At 37.3% G+C, this 17487-nt stretch overlaps 2 protein-coding genes across 5 annotated transcripts in view; both read left to right on the forward strand.

Annotated features, from left to right (window-relative positions):
- The first annotated feature begins 337 nt into the window (after positions 1 to 337).
- On the forward strand, positions 338 to 12491 carry LOC123507625 (3'(2'),5'-bisphosphate nucleotidase 1-like). 3 transcript variants are annotated; one of them, XM_045260651.1, is made up of 10 exons: positions 338 to 542; positions 1888 to 2062; positions 2814 to 2907; positions 3622 to 3752; positions 4165 to 4213; positions 5349 to 5411; positions 6877 to 6976; positions 7644 to 7830; positions 8640 to 8803; positions 9456 to 12491. In XM_045260651.1, the coding sequence occupies exons 2-10, from the start codon at positions 1931 to 1933 to the stop codon at positions 9550 to 9552; spliced, it is 1017 nt and encodes a 338-aa protein (XP_045116586.1). In that variant the 5' UTR covers positions 338 to 542; positions 1888 to 1930; the 3' UTR covers positions 9553 to 12491. The 3 variants fall into 3 exon arrangements, with proteins under 3 accessions (XP_045116586.1, XP_045116585.1, XP_045116587.1); XM_045260650.1 differs by having other exon boundaries at positions 339 to 542; positions 1885 to 2062; XM_045260652.1 differs by lacking the exon at positions 5349 to 5411 and having other exon boundaries at positions 341 to 542; positions 1885 to 2062.
- Positions 12492 to 16604: 4113 nt separating this feature from the next.
- The window catches only part of LOC123507841, a 13807-nt gene continuing 12924 nt past the window's right edge, over positions 16605 to 17487 (forward strand). The window contains exon 1 of one of the 2 annotated variants that reach the window (XM_045261097.1): positions 16605 to 16702. The gene's annotated coding sequence lies outside the window, so the exon portion shown is untranslated. The remainder of the gene's footprint in view (positions 16703 to 17487) is intronic. The other variant, XM_045261099.1, reaches the window with a different exon arrangement.

A 17487-nucleotide genomic window follows, 5' to 3' on the forward strand; every position in this document is an offset into this window, starting at 1 on the left:
CTGTGCTTTTCTTCATATTACTACCTGATTTTTTATTGGATAATTTATTATATTTGTTTTATGTTAAGTTGATGCTAGATGATGCGTGGTTTAAGACGGTATATTTATTGTTTATTGCTGGAATGACTGTTGGAGGTAATGTCATCAGTGTAGTCATAGATTCAGCTCAACTTATAGATATTTTTCTTATATCAATATTCTATACTGTTGTGTAATTTCTTACAATAATATATTTTTAGAGTTTAAAGAGCCTTTTTATTAGTTTTAATATCTATTTATCAATCTATGGTAAACAATTTATGGTGAAATGTTTGATGTTTATTAGTGGCCCATCAGCTGACAACATAACAACAAACAGCTGACAGACTAGCGGCGTCACAATTATTACTACCAATTACCGTTCTGGTCATGGTGACTGGCACAAGTGTTGAGTGTGTGATAGCGTGCTGAGAGGCGAGGCAGCTTTCACTTTCATTTACTAGTGGAATACGAAAGACAAACGCGTAACGGGGTACTTCATTAATTCTTTGATTCCAGTGCAAGTGAGTGCCGGTTATGTGTTATTTATGTTATCAATTAAAGGTGATAGTTGTGTTCTATCGTGCATTTGACAAGTACAATGATTCACTATTAAACTCATGCCACTAGAAATGCGAGACAGTAATTTCTCATCTCCCTCACAAGTGATTTCCCAGCTCGGTGTATCTTTGTCATTAATTAAAGATGATAGACGAACCGTGATCAGTTGTATTGTGTATATATAGTGTCTTGACGTGTTACCTGTCAGATACTCTCTGGCATGATCTTTGCTGTATTATCTCATTAGTTCAAGGTAATAGATATGATTTTTTAATGCAAGTTGATTGTTGTTGTCTTCCTTTGTGTGTGTGTATGTGTGTGTGAGATCGGCATTTTATCGCTTCTTAGGTCTTTTATTGTTTTGTTCTGTGATCTCATGCAGTGATTTTTTTGGTTTATTTCTGTTACAATGCTTTCTCTGTCTTTTATTTATTGTATTTTATTATTTTATTTTTGTATGTGCTAATATATTACAGGCCAGAGATTTGTTGACATGACTTGTATTTGAAGCAATGCGCAGAGGAAAGCTTCATCAACATCCTACAAAGCTAGACAGTTTGCACACACTTGTCACACTCTAGGAGGAGAAAGTTAGAATGTGTGTTTTCACCTGTCATGCTTCAGCCATTTCTTGACAAGCTACACACCTTTCAGCCAGATCCACCTTAGGGCTGAGTCAGTGAGGAGACTTAATAGTAAGCTCTGAAACTCCCTACCTGCTTCTGTATTTCTTTCTTCATACAATCTTAACTCATGGAAGAGGAAGGTTTCAAGACATTTATCACATTCTTTTGGCTATCTCTCTTGATTCTATTGGAGAATTGGTATCTAAGAGATCTTTTTGTTTGTTTATTTTTACTTTTTTTTTCTTTTGTTGACTTTTGCCATATTTCCCGTTTTACATAAAAACATTAAATTGAATTATTATGCTCCTTTACTTGTAGGGATCTAAAATAATTCTTTTAACCCAAAACTTTACTGAATGAGCCGTACCTCCTCCTTTGCTGATTATTCCATGTACTTACCATGATTTCTTACCTTGATGACAGTCTGCTTTTATTATTTTATTATTATTTCTATGATCTGAACTTATTTAAGAGAGAGGTTTCAAGAAATTTAGCCCATTCGTTTGGCTACCTTTCTCTGACTTTCTTGGGGACTGTTTTTTGCTTAATTATCTTTGTTGCAGTTAGCCAGAATTCCTCTCTTACGTGAAAAAAAAGTTAGTTTGCATTTTCCAATCATCAGAATTCTAAAGAAGAATAGAAAAACTATCCAAGTATAAAGCTAAAAATTTTCTCTCAGCAGGAAGACTTCAAAGGCAGTGCACACCTCACGTGTTCCTGAGGACATGTCTGTGGCAGCTAACACCATTCCCCTGCTCTCCCGGGTGGTGGGGTACTCAGTGGCCATCGCTAACAATGCCGGCAGGATCATAAGGGATATCATGAAGAAGGGGGAGCTGGGCATTGTGGAGAAGGAAGTAAGGATTTGTTGTTTCATCTAGTTGAATTTTTTTTTTTTTTTTTCTATATAAGAGGAGAAATCTGGCCAAGGACAAGAAAAATAACTAAATAAAAAGGCCCACTTAGATGTCAGTCCCCGAACAGGTCCAAGAGAGTTAGCCAAAAGAATGGGATAAATGTTTGAAACCTTTCCTCTTAGATGAGCTCAGGTCAAAGGAGGATGGAGACACAGAAGCAGGTAGGGAGTTCTAGAGCTTTGGTATTTGAGTGTTGAGCATTTTGGAGAAATCAGCTAAAAATATTCAAGTATTATTTGTCTTTACTTGCACTATTGTTATGTTATATTTTTTTGGTGTATCATATTCATTTGCTTAGTTTGTCTTATGCATATTAGTTTTATTGTATTATTTTCTTTTTGAATAGAAAGAAATGTCAAGATATTTTTTCCCTCTCTCAGTTTATCTGTGATTGAATAGATGACTGTAATTATGGTGATGTATGCTTCTATATTTCCATCTTTCTATGACCTGAACTCATTTAAGAGGGAGATTTCAAGACATTTGTCCCATTCTTTTGGCTAATTTTCTTGGACATGTTTGGGGACTGGCATCTAAATGGCCCTTTTGTTTAAATGTTTTTGTTGCCCTTGGTCAGATTTTCTTGTTACATAAAAAAAAAGGGAGTTGAGCATTGAAAGATTAAAACCACTTGCTTCAAAGATAAGGAGATGAGCAGCAAAGACTTCTATGACTTGAATGTTGTCCCCAGAGTGCACAAGACCTGCAGACTGAGGCAGACCGGGCAGCCCAGCGCAGCATCATCACCTCCCTCCAGAAATGCTTCCCTAAATCAACCATCATTGGTGAGTGTGGTGTGCCTCTGGTGGTGGTGGTCTTGGTGGTGGTGGTGGTGGTGGCTGTGGTGGTGTCTGCTATGTTGTTCATTACTTTACTGGGCATTGTTGTTGTTTTTAGGAAGAAATTAATTGGATGAACTACTTGAGGGGGATCTTAGGGTGGTGGTGGTGGTGGTGCGTGGTATGCTATGCTCAACTCTGTTCGGAGTTACCCTTGTCTTTATGAGGAGATTAGGTAACTGGGTGTTGGCAGGGTAATAGAGGTGGTGGTGGTAGTAACTGGGATGCTATTCTTTTTGGATAATTATTGTCTTTTAGGAAGAGATTAATGATATGATGAGAGACTTGTATTAATTGTAATGGAAAGTATGTATAATGTTTAGTGTTAGTGTAAATTTAAATGTTTTTGTGTTTCCTTTCCAACAGGTAAGTTCATATTGTTGAGATTTAAGATAATTTGCATTGTTTTATTCTTCAATTTAATTTAAGTTTTATTATGTTTTTATTATACATTTTGTCTTATATCTTGGCCTGTAGTGTGTAGTGTCATTGTGCTATTTGGTTGATTTTAATCTAAGCATGAGCATTTAGAATTGTTCATGCTTCCTTATTCCATGATTTTAATTAGGTTTTTTATAATGTTTTCTGTTATGCATTTTGCATGTGTTTTGGCCTGCAGTGCTGGTGGACTGCTTGATTTATGTAGTAATTTTTCTGCAGGGGAGGAGGGCGAGGATGAGGTGAATGACCTTAGTGGTCAAGTGTTTGACCCCTCTAGTGACAGCAGCAGCAGCAGCAGTATCAGTAGCATCAACTGTCCCCCACAGCTCACCACAGTAGCAGAGGAGGAGGTGAACCTTTCAACTTGTTGATGAAAAGATAGTTATAATCATTTGCTATTATTATTAAAAGATTTAAATATTTAGCTAATCTTGTCACTGCTTTGCAAACTCTTTGAATTACTTGGATTTCCATTATTTTAAATGGGGAAATTAATTTTGAGATACAAGTGTTTCATGATACGAGCTATGTTATGGAAGTAATGAAACTGACAACCTGAGACGTGACTATACTCCCGTTATAGATGGAGATACTGTATGTATATATTTTTGTAGTAATTATAATTAGAGATTTTATGTAATTCTCTAACCTATTCATTGTTTTTGCTGACTACTTATTTCATTGTTTATGCAGTGAATAGATCATTAATGTATTTTTTTCCACACTATGATATATTTGCTGACCACTTCACTGTTGCTGCAGCTTGTGATATGGGTGGACCCTCTGGATGGCACTGCTGAGTACACACAAGGTAAGGGGAGCTGCCTGGTGCCTCTTGAACCTTGTATCCCTGGTCTCTGTCACTCTCAGGCTCTCATTTCATTTACAGTGACTGGAATGACTTTATTGATGTGGAGGTTATTTTTGTGACTGATACTGTTTTTTTAGGGTTTTTTTTGTACCAGCAGAAAGAGAGTCACAATTTTACTAAGATCAATGTATGTTGTGTGACTTGACATGTGGAGCTTGGTTACTTGGTGATTTGTGGTTGTGTGGTATTTTATTGGTAAGTATTATGAGGTTGATGTTAAGTATTGGTATGACAGTTATCTATTTCACTGACTAGTATGTGTGTTATGGTCGTGGTAGCTTTTGTTAGGATGTGGAGTGTGGTTGCTTTGTGATTCATGGTTGTGTGTTATTTTATTGGTAGAGTTTCATAGAGTTGATGTTTTGTACTGATAGGACAGTTACTACTTTGATTGCCACTTGGTACACCTTCTCTCTCATTAGCAACCGCTCTGAGATATCTTCACTTGTTTTACAGCCATACTCAATCTTTAAACTAGGTAGAAATTGCAGAATCTTTTCATTTGAGCCATAACTTTCTTGCAGATGGTTATAATGATTTTATACATTACATATGGAGGTGATAATTGTCTCATTTCAGAGTGAAAAAAATTAAAGCCATTCAGAATTCCCTTGAGTTAGTTTCACATGTTTGCCTCAAGTTTCTCATGAGACTCAATCAAATCATATGGAGTCACCTTAGTGAATGCTTTGTATTTCTACTGTTATAATGTTTAATTTTCATCACCTTAACCCCTTCAGTAATGGGACACATTTTTACCTTGTGTTTTGTGTACAATTAGGTAATTTTATTGACATTAGGAAGGGTCTATGGAGGTCAGAAGATTAATGGCCACAGTCTTCACTATTTTAATCCCCCACATGAGTTTCTGAAGCTGTATAAAATCACTAAATAGTAACCAGAATGAATATGGAAATGCATCATTGTATTGAAGGGGTTAATCAGCACTCCATTCCATTAGTTAGTGTTTAATTCTCACCAGCACAGTTAGCAATCCATCTCATCTCACTCTGTTTCAGCAATCCATTCACATGTTATTAAACCTAATGAGAGTCTCTCCCTGCTGCCCTGCAAGCCCATGAGTGTCGGATCAGTGGCCACCTGGGGGTTTGTAAGACTCTTGGACTGTCGTGTGAAAGTTAGTTAAGACATCTGCTAAGCCTTGCCTGGCCCTCCCCTGCACCCCACCACCACATCACCTTCCCTTCCTCCCTGCCATAACTCTTCACCTTAGCAAGATTGTTTTATTTATTTATTTATTTATTTATTTGGTAATTGTCTTCCTAAGTAAAAAAAATAGGATAAGTTTGGTTATTGTTTTTCTTGCATTTTTTCTTCTTCCTTTCCTTCTTCCTCTTAGTTACGTGCTATTTTTGTTAGTGGTAATTGTCTTCCCAGGTTGAAAATGTTGTTTAGTTATTATTTTCTTATTGTGTGTATTTTTTAATGTTTTGTAATTGTGTATTTTGTTGTTTCATTAGTGTTTGTATTTTGAGTGTTAAAACTTTTTTTATTAGGTTAGGCAATAGTTGAGTTTGGTTACCTGTGTTGTTTTTTAATCAGGATATCCAGTGATTTATTTATTTATTTATTTTTTTTTCTCCATAAAGATGTAGTGGTTTTTTTTCTGTGTGCACTCACATTTTTTTGTTTTGCATGAGATGGCTACTGTTACCTACAATTTGCTGTATTTCTTTAACTAAACCATCATTCAAATTTCTAGTATAGAAATATGAAACAGATATTTACGTACAGTTTGCTATTTTTATTGCACTTAATGAACAATTTGATTTTGTTCATGAAGAAATTATATTAACTATTTACTTAACAATTTGGTGTATTTCATGAACTACACTAATACTCAATTTGCAGAGAAGTTTCGTATTTACTGTACTTCATGTAATTAAAACTTGATGTGTAAAGTGTGTGGTTGAATGAGAGGATTGGATATTTCTTTCTAGGCTTTATTGAACTAACAAAACATACCATAAAAGAAAATAGTAAACAAACACCTAAGAACATGATATAAAACCCATATACATAAAATTGTCAGGTTACTACAAAGTGCAAAGCAATAAATCATGATAATCACTTTACAAACCTACCATCACCATATTAATTCAGTCACTTTACAAACGTACCATCACTGTATTAACTCAGTCACTGCTAATTGACACTTCTGAGTCACTAACCACTTCTGAATCACTAACCACTCTGAATCACTAACCACTCTTCTGAATCACTAACCACTCTGAATCACTAACCACTTCTGAATCACTAACCACTCTAAATCACTAACCACTTCTGAATCACTAACCACTCTAAATCATTAACCACTCGTAATCACTAACCACTCTGAATCACTAACCACTTCTGAATCACTAACCACTTCTGAATCACTAACCACTCTTCTGAATCACTAACCACTCTTAATCACTAACCACTCAGGGACACTTCTTTCCATTCTACAGCCACCTCTTGATAACATAATGCCTAAAAATTGCAATACATATTCCCTTTCATCCTGTGTTTTTGTGGTTGCTAACAGAGATTTCATACATACATAGGTGCAGTGGTGGAGTAACACTGTCTGTCTCCTACAGGTCTTCTGGATCATGTCACGGTGCTCATCGGCATAGCATCAGGAGGGAAAGCTGTGGGCGGCGTGATCCACCAGCCCTACTACAACTACCAGAACCCAGGGTGAGCTTAGGTTAGAATAGGTTAGATAAATATTCAAATCAATCTTGAGGATGAGAACTTGTGTGTATTATCATTGCTTTGGTCATTGTTGTTATTTTACTACCAGAACCCAGGGTGAGGTGAGGTGAGGTTAGATTAGGTTATATTAAGTAAATATTTGGATCTTTGCTGGAGATGACAACTTGTGTGTGTCTTTTCATTGCTTTGGTCATTGTCTTTTATCTTGCTGCTAGAATCCATAGTGAGGTGAGGTCAGGTTAGGTAAATGTTTGGACCACTGCTGGGATGACAATTTATGTGTGCCTTGACATTGCTTTGGTCATTTTCTTTATCCTGCTATTAGAATCCATAGTGTGATTAGGTTCGGTTAAGTTTAGGTTTGGTTAGGTTAAGTGAATATTTGTGCAACTATTGAGGATGACAACTTGTGTGTCATCTTACTTCTCCATCTGCTGTAGCGGGTTCCTAACTTTTGGTGTGGATTAGTGTAGATGGAAGTGTGGTAGCACTGTATACTGTACCTCATGCAGTGGTGTTCTATTGTAGCAGGTGAACTGGCTCTGTGCTTCAGGGATGAGTTTGGCCACACCAGCTGTTTTGTAATTAGTGAATGCAGGTGTGTTATGTTTCAGCAGCTGAACTATACTGTACCTTATCTGTTCTTCAGGGCTGAGCTTGGCCGCACCATCTGGGGCATTGTGGGTGGCAGTGTGGGGGGCATGCCCATCGTGGCACCTCCTGAAGGGAAGGTCATTGTCACCACAACACGCTCCCACTCCTCCTCCACAGTGAATGATGCTGTTGCTGCCGTCAGTCCCACAGAGGTCCTTAGGGTGGGAGGTGCAGGACACAAGGTGAGCTGGACATGAGCTTTTATTCTTTAATGTTTTCTCTCGTTAAATATTTTTTAAGATTGCAGAGAAGATTAGTTTGATTCTCATGATTGTTTTTCTCTTAAGGACTAATTTTTTAAAGGTTACAGATATAACTGTATACAAGGACTGCCACTTGTAGGTCTGGTGGCTTCTTGTGGCTTTCCTTATTTTTTTTATGTTCTTATGTCATCATTTAGTTAAGTTTTCATGTCTATTTTTCTCAGTGACAGTGCAAAGCTGTTAAATTTTCAGTAGTTTCATGAAAATATCCTTGAAAATTCATTGTTTTTCCAGTAAGTGCTGGTGAAAGTTGTTAAGATGAGAGTTGTATGGTCATATAAGAAATTTTACTATTACTGATTGAAAAGGAGAATAACAGAGGTAAAGTGATGGATATGGAGGTGCAAGACAGAATATAAAGAGGAAGAGTAACCCAGTGTTGGTGAATAAATACTGCACAAATAGATGAAAGAATACTTGGGGATTTTCACAACTATACACCAAAAGAAAATACTGAACTTATTAACACACAAATATTCAATTATATAAAAGAAATACTCAAGTTACCAACACACAAATTACCAACACACAAATATTCAATGACTTCCTCCACTGTACATTTGAAGAAATACTCCAGTCATCATCACACATATTGACTTCCTGTGCTGTACAATTAAAGAAATACTCAAATTATTAACACACAAATATTCATCTCTACTATATATTAAAGAAATACTCAAGCTAACATAAATTGAGTCATTCCCACTTTTCAACACCCACACTACCAGGTGATGTTGCTGCTGGAGGGCAAGGCACACGTGTATGTGTTTGCTAGCCCTGGGTGCAAGAAGTGGGACACCTGTGCTCCTCAGGCCATACTGGAGGCAGCTGGGGGCGTCCTCACTGACATCAAGGGCAACCCAATCCCATACCATGCCACCGTAGCACACAGGTATGTTGGAAGGAGTTTGATGTTGGACCCCATATAGAAATGTTACTATTTTTTTTTTTTTTTTTTTTTATGTCAGAGGGGAAGGCTGGCAAAGGGCAACATAAAATAAGAAAGACAAAAAAAAAGACCCACTAAGATGCCAGTCCCCTTGCAGGTCTGAAAGAGTTAGCCGCCCCCCAAAAAAAAAAAAAAAAGAAAAGAAGAAATGGATAAATCTCTTGAAACTTCCCTCTTAAATGAAGTCAAATCATACGCAGTTAGAAATACAGAAGCAGGTAGGGAGTTCCAGAGTTTACCAGAAAAAGGTATGAATGATTGAGAGTACTGGTTAACTCTTGTATTAGAGAGTTGGACAGAGTATAGGTGAGAGGAAAAAGAAAGCCTTGTGCTTAATGAGCATACTCGATGATATGCGTATTGTATTTATATTAACTTTGTGGTGATAATGGTCAGTTTCAAACAGTAAGTAGAAGTAGTAGTAGTAGTAGTAGTAGTAGTAGTAGTAGTAGTAGTAGTAGTAGTCTCTCTCTCTCTCTCTCTCTCTCTCTCTCTCTCTCTCTCTCTCTCTCTCTCTCTCTCTCTCTCTCTCTCTCTCTCTCTCTCTCTCTCTCTCTCTCTCTCTCAAAGTAAGGGCACATTGTCTCCTCCCCAGGAATTCCACAGGAGTGCTTGCCTCAGCCATGGGACAGGACCACCAAGCCTTCCTGGCCAAGATTCCCCTGCATGTGAAGGACAATCTCAAGGCCTAGAGTGCTTACCTGTATATATTCTGATACTTTGTTTATAGTCTTTACCTTTATGGAATCGAGAGCTTTAACACCTTCAGTACTGGAATGCATTTTTACCATGATTTTTGGATATGATTAGAGGATTTTATTCACATTAGGAAGGCTTTATGAAGGTCAGAAGATTAATGGCCACAGTCTTCACTATTTCAATCCCCACATAAGTTTCTGAAGCTGTATAAAACCACCAGATAGTAACCAGAATGAATAATCTTTACTCTTGGTTAGTTGTGAGCTTTATTTAAATGGAGGTTTGTCAGGTTCAAAGCCCAGGATGATGGGTGGTCACAGGGATATTTTCATGATACGAGGACTAGAACTAATATTAGGGTATTTTTGCTATCTCTCTCTCTCTCTCTCTCTCTCTCTCTCTCTCTCTCTCTCTCTCTCTCTCTCTCTCTCTCTCTCTCTCTCTCTCTCTCTCTCTCAGTACAGAGGAATTCTGGCTAAGGACAACAGAAGAAATAATAAAAAAAGGACCTACTGAGATTTCATTCCCTAAAAAGGTCTAAAAAGATAATTGGAATTGAGAATTAGGTGTATTTAGAATTGCGTGAAGGAGGAGTGTTGTATTTCCTTTACATTTTCTTATAATACTTAATTTTCTCCAATTGAAAAAAGAGGAAAAGCAAAGAAATCAGACTAATAATTCCAGTGCCATTTGAGAAGCAGTTGTAATGGGAGAGCTAACCATTTAAGAATATGTGACTAAGTGTTTTAAGTCTTGATCCAATTGATGTCTCCCTTTCCTTTACATCTGTCTTACTAAACAAAAGTACAGTAGTGAATGAAAGCAACTTATCACTGCCTCTAGAGTTGTTATTAGTACAAGTGTTGTAGGGCATCTTTCTACCTGATTTTTTATATCCAAACCTGAGTAGATATGTTGCCAAGTCTGTAATAAAGTGGGGAGATGTTAAGATACAGTGTGGGTCATTGCATGTTTGGCATGTGGTCTGTTGGGAAAATTCGTACCTGGTATAAACCTGAGTGATGAAAATACAAAACTGTGTGTCAAGTTTTTCTATCTGAAGATTAACTTTATTCTATATTGTCAAAATAGTTCCTTGGTTTATTTTTTCTTGTGCATTTCTTATACCAGATTAGAGTTTCCTCATTAGTGTAATTACTTTGAAGACTTGTTACATACAGAACACAAAATAGAGTGTATTATGTACTTGTATGTAGGGTGTAACATGAGTTTCTGTAGATATTGCCACAAGTGAGAGTAAAAGTTATTATAAGTAGGAAATGTTCTATGCACATTAATATTCTGAGGGATATTTAAGTGTATTCATTGTCGTTGTCTTGGAAGGAAACTGTGGGATCTAATTAAGAATCAGCTGATTTGCTGCTTGTCTCATTCCTTCCCACTCCTTATCTGGATATGCATGATTGACACAGACTATTACTATTTTATTTGTTACATTCATACTGTCACTGTGTAATGTTTATCAGTAATTGGTATCAGTGTTGTCACTTGTCTTGTCATGGGGTACTGTAAAGCTCCAAAACTTGTAGAAATCATCACTGAATTATTCACAATTGCAAATGTCCACCATGGATACCTGCCTGACTCTGCTATTGTATCTGTCACTGGGTCACACTGGAATTTCATGCCAGAACTAAATAACACCTCAAAAGACATGTGTGCATAAAACATTTCCACTTAGAACAACATGTACTTCCACCTCTGTCAGTATCTGCAGAAACTTGTATAAATTCATATTACACCTTGTAAAAGGCACTTGTAGTTTGTTGCTCCTAGAGATGGTTTGTATAGGAAGATGTGTTAAGGATGAGGGAAGAGTTCACCAATAATAGCAGGAAATGGCACAGACTCATGAGCCATTCATCTCTTTAAGTGAAAATCATGATATTGAGCCAGATGATGATAGTGGTAAGGAGCACCATACATATTCTGAAACACGTATACACCACACCTTCACTCCATTCAGAAAGGTGGATTTCCAAAGGTATTTTTATGGTCCCAGTGACAGATTATCAAGATTTCTGCATTATTTAAAGGAGAAATACTCTTGAGAAGCCAAGAAATTGTCTATACGAACTTTGAAAATAATTGTGCTGAGAGAGCAAAGCATTTTTAACACATACCTATACAGCAGGCCAGCAATTGTTGCCACACATGGTGGCCTAAAGAAAGCACCACATCCTCATACGCACATCATTCACACTCCCAGCTTTAGTAATGATGAAATGAACAATCAGGTGAATTAACCAAATCTTTAACGAGACATTTGTTGTTTATAAGAGTGCATCTAATAACTTATCACTTAAGGCATTTAATAAATGATATTGTCCTAAGACAGGAATTTAATACAGTTCCATTCACATTTTACTATTAGATAAGAAAACAGTACTGTTGTAAATGTTTGTTGTTGCTGTGGGGTTTATTCTTCTACACTTAATAAAATTTTAGGACTTCCGGGTGTTATGAAATGTAAGACTGAGTAAAGCTAAACAATAATTCTCAGTGTATGTATTCAAGTACAACAAGAAATAATGGGTTTATGATGGAAAAACTCAGGTAAAAAAAAAAAAATAGGAAGAAACTGTCATAGAAAGTGGTAGATAAATGGAACAGACTCAGTAATCATTAATGGTGAGTCATGAGGGAGTCTTGAAGGAAGATAAGACAAATTTTATTGATGAAAATGATAGGTGGAGTTAAGTACCAATGTATGTTTAATGGAGGGACTGCCATGTATAGGCCTGATGGTTTCTTGCAGCTGCCATTATTATGTTATGTTGTTGGGGTGAGCATGTTTGGTGTTAGCATGGGATTTGTTCTCCTCCAGTGAACAAAGCTTGAGATCCTCTGGGTGTTATGGCTGCTAGTGGTCACAGGACTCGTGTAGAAGTGATTAAAGTGAGCAGTTTTAGCCGAGTGTATCAATGAACCTAATTGTGAGAGTGGAAGGAAGTGTTGTGATGGTGTGATTGTGATTGTAGCTACTAGTGAAGTGTGTGTGTGTGTGTGTGTGTACAATAGCAGCAACAACAGCAGCAGCAGGAGTAACAACAACAACAACATGAAAAAGAAAATAATAATAATAATAAGCAAAAGCCTCCATCTCCTGTGTTCTCAGCAGTAATGCAAAACACTTAAACAAAGATGTGCAGAAGTAGGTGAAAATACTCGAGGAACGAGAGAGAGAGAGAGAGAGAGAGAGCAGTAAACGCCACAAAGAAGAGAAGAGAAGCCCTGCAGCATGGGTGGCAGGGTTCAGTAAGTGCATTACGGTGCCGCCAAGCTGGTTAGTGGCGTTTGTGGTGCTTCTGCATTTAGGTTACGTGACTGAGTCCAGACACGCTGGTTCTTTCACGCTCACTGGGCTGGCGCTCTTTATTGCTGGGTTATGTGACTCTGATATCTTTCATTGTATTTTGAAACACATGCGCCGCACCTACGACTTACTTTCAGGTTGTACCGATAGAAGTGGTGCTGGTGGTTTTGAGTGTTTTGTGGCTCTAGGGACAGATTGCCTTAATTTCTACATTATTAACTGTTACCAATAGGATAAATACTCGTGAGAAGAATTTGGTTAATCTCCTCTGTGGCCTTTGAAAATAGTTGCCGAGAGAGCAGAGCGTTTCAGAATACGGACCCCAATTAGTACAAAAGTTAGATAACGTTTGTTGAGAGGAGGCGTGGTGTTTTGGCTTACTGACATTCTCAAACGTTTCAACCTTTTATCTCGACCTCCTTTAACAGGCTGTATTGGAAGTTATTGGTTTTCTAAAGTGTTCTGGGCATAATCTCACAGAAAGTTTAGCAAGGAGTATGCATCATCATACACCGGGGAGGATATCGTGATAGTGTTACTGTTTAGAAGTTTAGTGTTTTTTAAAGGCTTTCCATGACTGTTATGAAGGTCTAACAAGAAAAAATCAACTAATGATATCTGTGGCCTTAGAAAATAGATCTTGTGGAGAAAAAAAAATGGCGTCAGAATACGAATAGATATCTTATTCATATATTGATCAAATGGTTAACTTTCTTTTCTCTCTTTTGCTTTTGTCCATGTAAACAAATAACTTACAATGTTCTGAATGTCAATATGATGAAACTGACATCCTAGTACATCCTACAGGGAGTGAATGAAAGTTAGAATCGCCATATTAGTAATGAACACGATGATAGAGTGACCGTATTAGGAGTAAGTAGAGAGGTCACTTGAACTCGTGCGTAGTGGAAGGAGTAAGGTGGTGGCGGCCTTATATGGCGTTCAGCGACCCTTGTTTGTACTACCAGACGGAGAGAAACAAGCATGGTGGCAGCCGACAAAGGTTGTGCTGCACTGTGGGACTCGCGCATCTTTCCCTCCTGCCTCCTCTCTCTCTCTCTCTCTCTCTCTCTCTCTGCACACACAAACACATACACACTGCTCATGCCGCCCCTCCTTCCCACTCTTCTTCCGAAAAAAAAGCAATATTGAAAAAGACCAATAAGAAAAAAGCACTTAAAGATATGAAGGCACCACTTAAGAATGATAATAATACTGATTGAGCCTAACATTAATTGCTGGTTATGGAAGACAGAATTCCGGTAATACAAGAGGTGACCAACGATAGAGTGACTCTCCTTTATCTGTTATCTCGTTGTTTTATAGAAGCCACATCTTATCACCTTTATGAGCCAGTACAATATGAAGAAAATCTAGCAACACCAAGAATGAATAAAAGGGGAAAGAATGACAGAGTTTTGATGCAGTAATCTGAAAAGTGGAAAACAATGGCAGTAGATTTGCACTGGAATATGACAAACATTATTCGTAGACATAAAGAACAGTGGGGAAAATCTGAGTTAACATAGATAGATAAGTAATAATAATAATAAAAAAAAAAAAAAAAAATATATATATATATATATATATATATATATATATATATATATATATATATATATATATATATATATATATATATATATATATATAGGGATAGATAGATAGATAGATAGGTAGGTAGGCAGAGAGAGAGAGAGAGAGAGAGAATTACAATTTAGAAAGGTATATATATTAACAGAACAAAACAGTTAAGATTCACATCACATGTGGGTGATTATTAATGAGATGATTAAAGGTTTCGAAGGATGTTTTCATAATTGTGGTATCATATTAACAAAAACACAAGTAATAAATTAACAGATGTTCTAGTGATAGATTAACAAGAATTCTACACTACTCAATAAAACATACCCCACACCCACAACTACACACACACACACACACACACACACACACACACACACACACACACACACACACACACACACACGAAAAACCCAAGCAATTATCTCAATGGCTTTTGAAATTAGAAGAGAGAGCGAAACATTTTGAGAATACTCGATTGAGTCAAACACGTCATGGCGGTGACTGGGAATTTCCTGACTCAGTTCAGTTCTGTCCAACACACTTTTCTATCTTTACGTGGAACTCTTCTCTGTGAAATCATGAAGAGCTGCACGAAACCTTACGCGCCTAGCTTGCCCTACTAGGATATACGTGGGGAAAACCATGAAAACCTCAACCACGAATCATTCTTTTCCAAGAATCCTTTACAACTTTTGATTTTTTTTTTTTTTTTTTTTTGCACTTCTCCTTTCGTCGTTTACCTGGAGTGAAGGGTTGGTCTTAAGTACGAGCTCCCTTTAGTTGTTCAAGTCCCTCGCGTCTTCCTCTGTCCTCTCATCCTTTGTAATTCTTCCTAAGTCTGTCTTACTTTGTCATCCTTTCGATCTTTTTAATCACGTTAAATTTTCCGTTACTCTAGACAATACATAATTTATTTCAATATATTTATCCGATTTTTTTTTTTTTTTTTTGGCTAACTCACTCGGACCTGCCCGGAAACTGGTATTTAAGTGGGCATTTTTGTTTAGTCGTTCTTGTTACCCTTGGCCAGATTTCTCTTCTAACATAAAAAAAAAAAGAATAACTCTTATTACTATGTCTGTTTATGGAAATTATTTATATACTTCACACTAATGCACAATCATTTTCCATAATTCCTTGCAACTTTTCGGATTTTTCTCGTACTAAAGCATGTTAAATTCTCATGTAGTCTTGAAAATACAAAACTAATGACGTTGAGTTAAATTTTATGCCTTGTCCTTCACACCAGTATAAGTACTCATTTCATGTTACCTTGCTGTGTCTTCAGACTTCCGACGGGTTAGAAAAAGTAAACAGTTTGTGATCATTTATTCTTTTTCATATAATTCATCACTGATTTTTTTTTTTTTTTTTTTTTTGAGGAGTCAAGATTTGAGTAATGAAAGGGTTCTCTCACTTGTAGCTAAGTATTTATTCTTTCCCCCACGTTCTCTCTCTCTCTCTCTCTCTCTCTCTCTCTCTCTCTCTCTCTCTCTCTCTCTCTCTCTCTCTCTCTCTCTCTCTCTCTCTCTCTCTCTCTCTCTCTCTCTCTCTCTCTCTCTCTCTCTCTCTCTCTCTCTCTCTCTCTCTCTCTCTCATTCAAGTTTGCCTTCGTGGTGTGTTCCATATCTCTGCATGATCTGAGAGTTCATTTACCTCCTAGTCAGTAATAACAACCAAACAAATCAGCAATATTTATTTAATCATAGGAACATATGAAAATATTTGAATCTTCGGGACCCCTTTAGGCCTTCACGTGATAGGCCCTATTTAAAACATTCCTACCTATTTTCAGCTAAGAACCTCCTTCATAAATTCGTCTTACCTTCTTTACAAAACTTCTCTTGATATACGACTTTATTTCAACACCGACTCCTTCTTATTCTCTTTTTCGAACACAACTGTCCATCTTAAACTTATAAATTCTTCTCATTCCCTGACTATAACCTTGAGAATCTCATTTATGCCACTCTCGCATGAAAAATCTGCCCAACGGAGCTTGAAAATTCACCTCACAAGGATCGTTTACTTCTTTCCTGCTTTTTCAATTACTGGCAACTCCCCCCACCACGTCTCTATCACCTCCCTGCCTTCTCCTCCCCTCTCCTGGTCCCGCTACCGCCACCGAGACTGAGTGTTGGAGTTTGTGCCTTGCTCAGTAACCCTGCAGCAGCCCTCGTGTGAAGACCGTGAGAAAGAAGGCAGGCACGGGAGTGGTGAGAGAGAGAGAGAGAGAGAGAGAGAGAGAGAGAGAGAGAGAGAGAGAGAGAGAGAGAGAGAGAGAGAGAGAGAGAGAGAGAGAGAGAGAGAGAGTCCACAAATTTCCCTCATTTTTTTTTTTTTTTTTTTTTGTCTCCTTGTCCATCTTTCTCAATGCATGCAGAAATCATGAGCATTTCGAAACACTTGTCTTGACTTACTCTTCTACTTCACATCAGTGGTCAATACATAAGTTCCGTTACGTAGTTTCAGTGATGCAGTGAATCTCTCTTGAGGACTGTCCACACATCATGATCTGTCACAACTTCAATCCAAACATCGTCGTGTGTTGCTTGTACTTTTGACTCTGCCAAATCCACGAGGTCCAAATTATTTGCCTAGTTAATACCATCACAGCAACGGGGTTACAAAATACGCTTCCTTGGAGATTAGATAAAAACCATATTTCTTAAACCCTTTGCTCCCACATCTACTTTTAAAAGGGTCTAGTTGAAGTGACACGGGATTTTAAAGATTTTTTTTTTTTATGGTTTTATTGACAGATTAATAAATTTACTATGCTATGAACAGGAGAAACTTCCTGGAGTACCCGACTAATCATTATGTGATTTTGGGAAATAGCAGCAGTGAGAGAGCAAGTGTTTTTGAATGTAGTTTGAAGAGTCAGGTGGATGATTTTGTGGTAGAAGAGTGGTTAGAAGAGAAAATACGGGACAGTGTTCATGGAATGTTAAAAAAGGAAATATAAGACTATACTACTACTACTACTACTACTACTACT

The sequence above is a fragment of the Portunus trituberculatus genome, chromosome 23, assembly GCF_017591435.1.
Source record: "Portunus trituberculatus isolate SZX2019 chromosome 23, ASM1759143v1, whole genome shotgun sequence".
In the NCBI taxonomy this organism is placed as follows: Eukaryota; Metazoa; Arthropoda; class Malacostraca; order Decapoda; family Portunidae; genus Portunus; species Portunus trituberculatus.

Coding starts and splice junctions, on each gene's coding strand:
- LOC123507625 (XM_045260651.1), top strand. CDS start 1,931: ATGTCTGTGGCAGCTAACACCATTCCCCTGCTCTCCCGGGTGGTGGGG. Junction 2,063..2,813: donor TGGGCATTGTGGAGAAGGAA/GTAAGGATTTGT, acceptor TGTTGTCCCCAG/AGTGCACAAGACCTGCAGAC. Junction 7,831..8,639: donor TGGGAGGTGCAGGACACAAG/GTGAGCTGGACA, acceptor CCACACTACCAG/GTGATGTTGCTGCTGGAGGG.